Here is an 11,370-nt window from a genome sequence, read left to right as displayed (position 1 = left end):
GATCTTAGTTCCCCAACCAGGAATTGAGCCCATGACCCCCGAATTGGAAGTGTGGAATCTTAACCACTGGACCACCAGGGAAGTCCCTGTTTTTGTCCTCTTTTGAGTGTTAACTGTTCATGTTCATTTCCATTTAATTAATGGAATCTTAATATCGTTTCTTATTGTTTTGTATGAAAAAAAACTTTTTTTTTTTGGCTGCGCCACGCAGCTTGTGGAATCTTAGTTCCCCAACCAGGGATTGAACCCTGGCCCTGGCAGTGAAAGCGCCAAGTCCTAACCACTGGACCGCCAGGGAGTTCCCTGTATGGATTTTTTATGTACTATTTGCCACTTGCTGCCAATTTCGCTGCCAGTTTCCTCAATTGTTTTTTGTTTGTTTAGGATGGCTGTGATCAAACTGTTGTGCAGGCAAATGCATTGGTCCTTTCCTTTAAGATGCTTTCCGTTGTGTTGAGACTTCAAATCTTCCATTATCTATACCAGCCCTTTTATTTTTTTAAAATAAATTTATTTATTTATTTATTTTAAACAACAGTGCTCCACTTTTTTTCAAAATTTATTTATTTATTTTTGGCTGTGTTGGGTCTTTGTTGCTGCACCCGGGCTTTCTCTAGTTGCAGTGAGCGGGGGCTACTGTTTTTTTTTTTTTAATTTTTTAAAAAAAATAAATTTATTTATTTTTTATTTATTTATTTTTGGCTGTATTGGGTGTTCATTTCTGCGCCTGGGCTTTCTCTAGTTGCGGTGAGTGGGGGCTACTCTTCGTTGCGGTGCGTGGGCTTCTCACTGGGGTGGCTTCTCTTGCTGTGGAGCACGGGCTCTAGGCGTGCGGGCTTCAGTAGTTGTGGCTCACGGGCTCGAGAGCGCAGGCTCAGTTGTTGTGGCGCACGGGCTTAGTTGCTCTGTGGCATGTGGGATCTTCCTGGACCAGGGACTGAACCCATGTACCCCTGCATTGGCAGGCGGATTCTTAACCACTGTGCCACCAGGGAAGTCCCTATATCAGCCCTTTAACCAGTCTCTCTGCTTCTGATTTCTCTCTACTCCAATTCCCTCAACTTGTATTTACTTAGCACCTACTGAGAGCCAGGCCAGCCCTGTTCTCGGTGCAGGAATACAGACATGAAGGAGCGGATAAAGCTCGTGCCCTCAGGGAATGGAGGATTTGCTAGGAAGCAAACACATCCCTGGCAGGACACCCCACTTCTGAGGCCTCCCCCACCTTGCCACTCCTCTCCTTGTGAACGTTACTGTGGGGGAACCACAGACTTGATCCAGGTGGATTTTGAGATGACGGCCCCTCCAGCTTAGAGAATACTGGGGCATGTCCTCTCCCCTGAGTCCTGGCCCCTCCAGCTTAGAGAATACTGGGGCATGTCCTCTCCCGTGAGTCCTGGCCAGTGGCCCCCCTTGCTCCTGACCTCCTCCCCTCACTCATCCTCATGCTCCCCATCCGTCAGCTCCTCTCTCCTACCCTGGAGGTGTCCTCCAGTCTCTCCCCTCACACTGTGGTCCCATCTGTCCTCTAAGAGGTTGGGCCTCTGAAGCCTGTCTTCCTGTCCTCACCTCCTTTCACACCTCAGTCACTGCAGGCTGGCTTCTGCCACCCCGAGGAAAGGCCTCCCCTACCCCTGGCCCCATTGGGCCTTTGAGATGACTCCTCCCCTGTCCCCCTTGGGTGCCCCAGAACACCATTGTGCTCTGCGCTCAGCCCACCCTCCTTTTCCCCACACCTGTTCTGACTCGGTGTATCACCTCCAGAAGTGCATGACTCCCCCAGAAAGGCCCTCAGCTGGACATCTGCAGCCTCCTTACCGTCCTGGGGCAATGGTGGGTCTTGTCTTTCCCTAAACCTGCTCCTGCTCCAGGCTCCTTGTGACAAGGGTAGCCCCACTGTCCACCGCCATGTCTTGGGCTCACCCCTCCTCACCCATCACTCCCCGGTACTGGGGAACCTGCCTCCCTGCCTCCCCAAGTTTCCAGCTAGCACTGTCCTTTGACCTCACTCCCTGTCCACCTGAGGCCACAGCTTCCCTGATGCCCCCTCCAGTCCAGTCTCTGCAACAGGTGCTGGCATCTGCCACCCAGGCTGAAGGCTGAAGGCTGCCTTCAGGGCCACATCCATCTCTAGAGGTCCGGGTCTGGTCTCTAACTTTCCCTTCAGGCTCAGAAACTCCTGGCAGCCTGCCAACCACTCGCTTGGCTGCATCTGTCCTCCATGCCTCTGCTAACACTGTCCCCTTCCTGGAATGCTTTCCCGCTCCCCAAAAGTCCTCATCTGTTACACAGCTGGAGGGTTACCACCTCCGTAAAGCCCTCCTGGAAGCCCTCTCCCATTGGGAACCTCCGCTCCTCGGCTGGCCCTGTCTCCGAGTCCTCTTTGGAGCCACACGCAGCTGTCTACGCTCAGCCAGGACAGTGCTTCTCTTTCACTTACTTTCTCCCTCTTCCACGTTCGCCCACCGTTCTTTTTTTTTTTTTTTTTTAATTAATTTATTTATTTATTTTTGGCTGTGTTGGGTCTTCGTTTCTGTGCGAGGGCTTTCTCTAGTTGTGGCAAGCGGGGGCCACTCTTCATCGCGGTGCGCGGGCCTCTCACTGTCGCGGCCTCTCTTGTTGTGGAGCACATGCTCCAGACGCGCAGGCTCAGTAGTTGTGGCTCATGGGCCCAGTTGCTCTGCGGCATGTGGGATCTTCCCAGACCAGGGCTCGAACCCGTGTCCCCTGCATTGGCAGGCAGATCTCAACCACTGTGCCACCAGGGAAGCCCCCCACCGTTCTTTTTAACCTCGAGCCATCCTCAGCCACATGCTCCTCCACAGCTCCCCACCCTCCGGACGCGGCCATCACCCATGAGCCTCGGAGGATGGGGTCCTCTGGGGGTGAGGCGGAGAAAAATGAACGCAAGAGCCGCCGGTTGGAGTGGTGGGACCCGGCTGCGAGCTGGGGAGCGGATTTACTCCAGAACCTCAGGAAAACACCTGTTCACACTGGCGGTGTTTTATGTCCCTGCCAGCATCCAGCAGGGGGCGGGCGACTCAGGGGACCGCGAGGGAGGGACCGAAGGGAGGAAAGAGGAAATGGATTTATAGGGCCCCACCCTCGCCAGAAAGCATTCCTTCACGTCCTCCTTCATGTCCTCATTCTTTTTGCGTTCTTCCGCGCCCGGCGCCGGGGTCGGGAAGGGCGCGGAGCCTCGGCCTCCAGGGAGTCTAGCCTCCGCCCGGGCCCCGCCCTCCGCTCCGCCCCCACCCCCCGCTCCGCCCCCACCCCCGCCGGGCCCCGCCCTCCGCCCCGCCCCCACCTCCGCCCCGCCCCACCCCTGCCAGGGCCACACCCTCCGCCCCGCCCCGCCTCGCCTCCGCCCGCGTCCGTCCGGCGTCTGCGCAGTGCGGCCACGTGATGCCCTCCGCCCCGCCTCGCGCGCGCCCCGCCCCGCCCCCACGAGTGCGGCCTCAGCGTGCGGCGGCGCCAGGTGAGCGGCAAGCGCGGGCTGACGGGGATATCGGCGCGGGGCCAGGGCCGGGCTCGGGGCGGGCGCGCGGGTCGCGGGCGCGGAAGGACGCGGGCGGAGGCGCGGCCCGGGCGCGGACGGGGCCGGGGTGGGGGCGGCGGCCTGAGGCGAGCCCGCGGCCTGACGTGGCGGGGGCGGCGGGCGGGACCCCCGGGCGCGGCGGGGTCGGAGCTGAGGGGCCGCGGGGACGCCGGCGTCCGGGACTCGGGCGAGCCTGTCGCCCCCGCGGGTCCGCGCGCGTCCTTCGGGGCCGCGGTCCCGGCGCTACGCCGGCGGCCCTGCAACAGGCGGCCGGTCGGGCGCCGTTCCCCTGGTGCGACCTTGGACCTCGGCATGCCAGCCTCGGCCCCTCAGCCGGCCCAGGCTCGGCCCCCGCTTGCTGCACGGACGGACCTGGACGGACCCCGACGGCCCCGGCGGCCGCGCTGTCAGTGCGACGCCTCGGCCCGGAGCGCCGGCCGCTGGTCTGCCCACTCCCACCCCGGCCCTGAGCCCAGCGCTTTCCGCCCGGGCACGTCCCTGCCCCGCTCCGGCCTCCGCGCCGCGATGGTCCAGAACGCCTCCCATCCTCACCTGATGCGGGCCGTCCCCTGGGAAGTGGAACCCCCTTTCCCTTTGTTGCAGACCTTGCTTCGTGCTGCCAGGGACTGGGCTTCGTGGAGGGCAGACACTGTTTGGGGCCCTGCAGAGGACTGAGGGTGCCTACTCAGTAAATTGTGTTGAGTTGAACATTGTTCAGAGATGCTTCCGACTCTGTCATCCATGAATTCATGAAAATTCATTTTACGTCCTTCAGTTTGTATGTACTTGGGACATAAAGCCTCCTTCCTGCTCCCTCCAAAGCTCTGAACTGAACAGCACTGAACGCAGGGCCTTGCTTGCCATGACTAAAATTGGGGACATTATGGGGCCGAGGGTAGTTAATCTAGGGAAGGGCTTCATCATAGAGGAACCTGGGTAAAATGAATAGGAGGTCGAGGGTGCCAGAGAGTGAGCCCCCAAGAACATTTTTTATTTCAGAAAAACAGGCATGGGAAGGGAATCGCAAAAGATGTGCAGCATTCCACTTAATATTTTATTTTTTGAAATTTTATGAATTACCAAAACGAAGTTACACTGTGAAATGGTGTTTTTCATCTAAGTCAGCAAAGATTAAAAAAAAAAAAAACGCTATTGGTGTGCTAGACAGTGGTTGCAATCCGGTTCTCATACTTTGCCTGTGGAGAATAAATTGGTACAACCTCTACGGAAGGCAATTTGGCAATATCTATTGAAATGTCAACTACACATTCAAATTAAGATGATCCAGCAGTTCTATATCTAGTAAATGTTCTTCATTTAACTGCTACATATATGGCAGATCTCAGTGACTTTCAGTGCAAAACTGTTGTCAACAGCAAACAATTGAAGGAAACCCAAATGTCTCTCTGAAAAGGATTGGTTAAATAAAATATGGTTATACATACAATGGACTGTGGGTGGGATATGAGGTTATCATGTGTAAAAGCTAATAAAAAGGGGGAAATTTTGTTCTACAGCTCTGCCTGCAAATGCATAGGTGCTACCTGGAAGGGTGACGGGAAAGTAGAATAGCTTCCTCTGGGAGAGGATCTGGTTAGGGGGCATAAGTGGGAGGGAAATTTAAGTTTCATAATACAGTATACCTTTCTGTTTTATAGTAGAATCTATTTTTCATTTTTTCTTTCAAGGGTCCAGTAGGGGATTGAAAAAGAAGCACATTTGGGGAGGGGATAGTGGAGAAACGTGAGGTGGGGAAGGAAGATGTGGCAAGTGGTTCGCTGGCTGGCAGTGCTGTGGCCTGGAGAGTGCACAGCTCGACCCCACAGCTCGGTGTAGGACTGGCTGCCCCCTGACCCGGAACAGCCAGCTGTCCACAGTCACTTGTGGTTGGCTTGGAGTGCTTGGCCAAAATGTGTTTGCAGTAGCTGGTTTTACTCATGGGGTTTCTGAGGCTCCTGTTCAAATCAGTTTGCATTTTTTTGAACATATTGACTTAATTATTAGAAGTTAAGCTTGAATTTAAAAGACGATGCAGACAATCTTGAATGTACCAAATTTACTTGAAGTTACAGTGCTTGACTCTCAAAATCTCGGTAAAAGAAGGTAGGGCCTGGAACCCTCCCCTGTACCACCACCTAGGCCTGTTGTCTTTTTTATGCATCCATTCCTGTTGGGGGGGACGACCCAGTGTTCTTTCCCAATAGAAGAGAGGAAGAGCCCTTGAGAACCTGGTCTGTGCTGGTGCTTTGTGTTCGTCCTTTAGGAAATTTGAGAATGCCCCGAGGGGCTGGGTGCTTGTAGTCCCCTTTCCTCATCTGAGGGGCTTGACACTCAGGTTCACCACACTGAGTCCACCCTGGGGCTGGGTTTTCTGCCTGGGTCCGTCTGTCTTTAGAACCCTTTTGTTTCATGGCGATGCTGAAGCAGATAAAATGGAAAGGAGAATCTTGGCAATGAAGGGACACAGGTCAGGAGGAAGAAGGCCCCAAGTTTGGACAGCAGTGGGAGGGGAGAGGGAATTAGAGGTTTGAGACCACGGGGAAAGCACAGGTGAGCAGGAGGGTGGGACCCGAGCAGCTGGCCAGCCCTGCACAGCCGGCGCTGCCTCCCAGGCTCATTCCTCGCCCCTGTGTCTTGGCAGCTGACAGCCGCGGTGCTGAGGTTGGGAGCGGTGGTCAGGATGGCGGAGGAGCAGGAGTTCGCCCAGCTCTGCAAGTTGCCGGCACAGCCCTCCCACCCGCACTGTGTCAGCAACACCTACCGGAGTGCACAGCACTCTCAGGCGCTGCTCCGGGGGCTGCTGGCTCTGCGGAACAGCGGCATCCTCTTCGACGTGGTCCTGGTGGTGGAGGGGAGGCACATTGAGGCCCATCGCATCCTGCTGGCTGCGTCCTGCGATTACTTCAGGTGAGTCTGTGTAGTAAGGTAGCAGGGATGCTGGCTCCACCAGGTGGACGCCTTGGCACCCCGGGCTTCTCCTGCTTCTGGCTGTGCAGGCAGAGGGGGCTTGGGGTCTGTTTTTCTATCAGCTGCCCCATCTCTGGGGCATGTGCTCCCTTTTTTTTTTTTCTTTTAAAGGCGGTATGCTTGGCTTTACTTATAATATTGTATTTACTAGAATGAGTTTTCTACTGTAAGTACAGTATCTTGGTGTGAAACAGATTTTCTTTCTACTTTACCCTGGCTTCCCATCATCTCATTTAAAAAAATTTCAAACCTATGGAAACGTTGAAAAGAATAGTATCACAAACACCTGGACACCAGTTGTTACCATTTTGCCACATTTGCTTTCACTGCCTTTGTAACACACGCCTTTTTTAAAAGACGTTACGATGCTTTATGCCTTAGACTTTTCAGCCCCACCCAGTGTTCTTGTAAAACCGTCAGGAAGCCCATACGGGCCCGGGGACCTCTGTGGGGGCCGAGACGGGTGGTCAGTACCGTATGCATGTCGTCCACACAGCTATGTGATGTGGAGTCACTCCGTTCGCACCCTCACCTGGCCATCCACCTCCCTCTCTCACCTCCTCATCGCTTAGGCCTCGGCCTCCCACCCTCCCTGTGGGTTCTGTGGCCCCTGAGTTTCTCATGACCTCCTATGTGACGCCAGCCCAGCCCTGAGCGCATTGGGCAGAGCTGGTGCCACCATCCCACTTGAAACCTGAGACCCTCTATTCTGTCTCCCATTCTGTTTGGTTCTTTTTTTTTTTTTTTTTTTTTTTTTTAATTTTTACTATTTATTTGGTTGCGCCGGGTCTTAGTTGCGGCAGGTGGGCTCCGTAGTTGCAGCTCACCAGCTCCTTAGTTGCAGCATGTGGGCTCCTTAGTTGCGGCATGCATGTGGGATCTAGTTCCCTGAACAGGGATCGAACCCGGGCCCCCTGCATTGGGAGTGCAGAGTCTTATCCACTGCGCCACTAGGGAACTCCCCTGTTTGGTTCTTTTGTCTTCAAGGCTCATCTTTTAACTTCAGGAACTAATGAGCAAAATATTTCTTTATGGTTAAGTGCTTCCTGTTCTCCAGAAGGAGTTTATGGAGAGGGTGACCCAGTGGTTAGTGGTGCCTTGGAGCAAACATGTCCAGGGACAACAGTGTCCCTTCAATTCATGGGGATTCAGCTTTTACAAGCTTTGAGAAGACAGGGCAGTGGGCAGGGCAGAGTTTTGTGGGAGGCCTCAGGGCCCAGAAGGTCAAGCACTGGAGTCCTCCTGGCTTAGGGCCTCCTGGACACACCGTCGAAGCCCTTCAGGCGGAGCTCTTCTCCCCGTGCAGGCCATCCTGTCACTGTCACAGTCACGGTCCTCTTCCTAAAGGACAGTTACTGGTGCCATCTCTCCCTTCTTGGTGGAAACCTCCTTTGTCTCCCCACATCCTCCAGGAGCGATTCCTGGCCCTTTGGCAGCCGCTTCCAGTGGGCCTGTCCTGGGAGGTGTTCCCCTCTCAGGCCCGGTCACTGTGCAGGATGACACCCCCTCCCACTGGGACCAGGGAGAACCCAGACTCATCTCTGGTATGTGCATTTGAAATGATGATTTCCAAGCTTTAGCGGGTTTATTTCCTTATTATTCATTTCGGTTATTGACTCAGGTTGAAATGATGAAGGGTTTTTCCCAGTGAGGCTGGTGAAGATATCTGATGTGGGCAGGGGGGGAAGGAAGGGCTTTGGAGGGCAGTGGGCCCTGTAGGGGACGCCCTGTGGGGTGTCTGCCAGGTGCTGAGTGGTGTCCAGCCAACACACGGAAAGCTGTAGTTCCTTATGGATCAGAGTGTGTGAAATGCTCAGTGAGACCTGGGCACATGGAGCAGTAGACCCCCGCCTACTGGGCCTTGTTCGTGGAAGGACAGTTGGTTCCGTGTTAGGAAACCTCTCTTCCAGTGCGAGGCCCTAATCAGCCTGAGGGGACCTGGCGTGTGGCCATCTACAGACAGGTCAGCAGGCATGTGGTCATATCCAGCATCCACTGCCACAGCTGAAACGCTGCTGGAATAGGAAATCGTGGAAAGCACCACTTTATCCCTGCCCTCCCACCTCACCCCTGTGGTAACCATTTATAAACGTTCCTTATCATCCACACTGTTTTCCCTTGCAAATCCTAGTTCATAATACTCAAACCTCAAAGCTCCGATACTCAGAGTTGTTTTGTTTTGTTCTAATGTGTTGCTAAAACTTGTCAAGTGTCCTCTGGAAGTCTCCCGGAGCTGGTTTTTCTGATTGATTGATTGATTGATTGATGCATGCATGCATGCATGCTGTACCGGATCTTAGTTGTGGCATGCGGGATTGTAGTTGCGGCACGTGGGATCTAGTTCCCTAACCAGGGCTCGAACCCGGGCTCCCTGCATTGGGAGCATGGAGTCTCACCCACTGGACCACCAGGGAAGTCCCTCCCGGAGCTCTTTTGTTTGTGGATAGCTGTCCAATCTGTCCAGTCGTTGATCTTTGAGGGGGGAGGCAGAAGTTGGATTCTCCTACATCGCCAGCTTTTTGAAAATCTAAGTTTGGCAGAAATTCATTAAACCACAAAACCCGCCCTGAACTGATATGAGGGTACTTTTATATGTGTCCTACTTAGCATGGGTCTTTGTACATTTTGATTTGGAAATATTTAGGTGTTTGGATTTGATTCAGACCCTGTGGGGGGCAGCATGACATCATATGTGGCACAGATAAGGGTTTCTCCAGGTGAAACGTTCTGAATTCTGAAACACGCCTGACCTCGAAGGTTTGGAAGAGGGGTTGGGGGCTGGTACAAGCTGGCACAGGAAATGTTCTCCCCACTTCATATCCTAGGCAGCTCATTGGCACCTTGTGACATCTGGTTATGACATCCTGGCAGTAGAGGTGGCCCGGGTTCTCTTTGTGGTCTGTGCTATCTGTGCCTGCCTGCTGGGGACTTGGTGAACATGCTTTTTCAAAAAAAAAAAAAAAACCCTGTAGAATTTACCATCTTAACCATTTTTAAGTGTACAGATCAGTAGTGTTAATTTTTTTTTTTTAATAAATTTATTTATTTATTTATTTGTTTTTGGCTGCACTGGGTCGTTGTTGCTGCTCGCGGGCTTTCTCTAGTTGCGGTGAGTGGGGGCTTCTCTTTGTGGCGGTGCGCGGGCTTCTCGTTGCGGTGGCTTCTCTTGCTGCACAGCACGGGCTCTAGACGCGCGGGCTTCAGTAGTTGTGGCACGTGGGCTTTAGAGTGCAGGCTCAATAGTTGTGGCACATGGGCTTAGTTGCTCCGTGGCATGTGGGATCTTCCCGGACCAGGGCTCAAACCTGTGTCCCCTGCATTGGCAGGCGGATTCTTAACCACTGTGCCACCAGAGAATTCCCTGGATCACATTCTGTAATTCTGTTTTTCATTTTTTGAGGAACCCCATACTGTTCCACAGCAGCTGCACTAATTTACATGCCCACCACTGATGCACAGAGGTTCCAGTTTCTTTAAATTGACAAGACAGAGTCTAACAGAAAATGGGCAAAGCATCTGGACTGTTTGGAAAAGAATATAGAAACAGCTGTTAAACCTGTGAAGAGAGCCTCTGTCCCATTGTTTACAAGATTTCTCCCTCGCCTCCTGGCAGTTGGAGCGGCGTCTTCCTCTGGTTCTGAGGGTGTGGGGGGCAGGCTCCCCGCGCACTGGTGGCGCTACCTGACAGGCCGTGGGCAGTGCCATCCAAGTGCGTGTGTATGAAACTCTTTGACCCAGCAGTTGCTCTCCTGACATTAATCCTGGCGTTCACATGAGCAACAGCTCGTGGGCGCAAAGCCATCCACTGGGTGAAATAACGGGAGATTAGAAGTAACCCAGGTGGACCCCGGCAGGAACGGTTAAATCAGTTGTGATCGCCTTTACAGAGAGGGGCAGTGCTGTGTGTACGGATGATCGGGGCCGTTTCCAAGGTGTCCTGTGAAGTCGAAACCAGGTGGGAATTAAGGCGCGGGCACTGCCTCTGGGGATAGTGCCACCCTGGGAGGGGGGCTGGTGACCAGAGCACCCTTTCGTGTAATTTAGGTCTTGAGAGAGAGAGAGAGAGAGAGAGAAGGAGGGAGAGGGAGAGAGTGTGTGCGTGTGTGTGTGTGTGATATAAAATGTAACAATAGCCACTCTGTCATCTCTGTGTTGCTGTCATATTTCAGCCCAGATTCCTCCCCTGACTGCCAGCCTCCTCCCTCCAAACACCTAACTGACACCCCTGCTGGGATGCCCTGGGGCGCCCACAGTGTTGGAGCCATGATGGGACTCCCACTGCCCTCTCTCACTCCGGTCCCACCAAGTCCCTTCCTGCCCAGCCTGGGTTCCTCCTGTGCTCTCCTGGGTTCCCTCCATCGCTTGTTCTCTCCTCTTGGCCCCAGGGTGGTCTCTACTCCAGCTCCCCAGCCGTGTGGCCTCCCCAGTCCTGCAGGAGCCTCCCTGCCTCTCCTCCAGCCTCTCCACTCTGGCCAAGGAGCCCAGGATCTGAAGTTCCTCGGCTCAGGCCTGTGTACGACTCGCCGGTAGCACCTCATTTGCCTTGGTTTTGGTCCAGATCCTGCCCTGCCCCGGGGGTAGCAGGACCTGGCCCAGGCTCACCTCCTGCCTCTTCCTCCTCGCCCTGCCTGCCTGCCTGCCTGCCTGCCTGCCTGCAAGCTCTTCCTGGCCCTGGGCCCTGGGTGCCTGCCACCTCCACTTCCTCATCGTGGGCCCTTCTGCCATCGCTCTCCACCCACTCTTCTCCCGCGCTGGGCACTCCTCGGTTAGATGCCCTGTTGTGGTCCTTGACAGTGATTCCACCACCGGAAGTGCCCTGTGTCTTCGTGTCTGTCCTCTGGCATTAACTCCATGCACGTAGGGAT

The 11,370-nt window shown here is 54.3% G+C and overlaps 1 protein-coding gene across 3 annotated transcripts in view; it reads left to right on the top strand.

The window, feature by feature from the left end:
- Window positions 1-3,352: 3,352 nt before the first annotated feature.
- Window positions 3,353-11,370, top strand: part of KLHL22 (kelch like family member 22) — a 28,394-nt gene continuing 20,376 nt past the window's right edge. The window contains exons 1-2 of one of the 3 annotated variants that reach the window (XM_082417225.1): window positions 3,353-3,478; window positions 6,180-6,445. In XM_082417225.1, the coding sequence (XP_082273351.1) occupies window positions 6,219-6,445 (227 nt within the window). In that variant the 5' untranslated portion in view covers window positions 3,353-3,478; window positions 6,180-6,218. Of the gene's footprint in view, window positions 3,479-4,295; window positions 4,317-6,179; window positions 6,446-10,392; window positions 10,461-11,370 lie in introns of those variants that run through there. The other 2 variants (XM_082417226.1, XM_082417227.1) reach the window with 2 other exon arrangements.

Source organism: Balaenoptera physalus (assembly GCF_965194825.1).
Source record: "Balaenoptera physalus genome assembly, chromosome: 12".
Lineage (NCBI taxonomy): Eukaryota > Metazoa > Chordata > Mammalia > Artiodactyla > Balaenopteridae > Balaenoptera > Balaenoptera physalus.
Note: the sequence above shows the minus strand (reverse complement) of the source record. Positions and strands in the feature narration are given on the sequence as shown.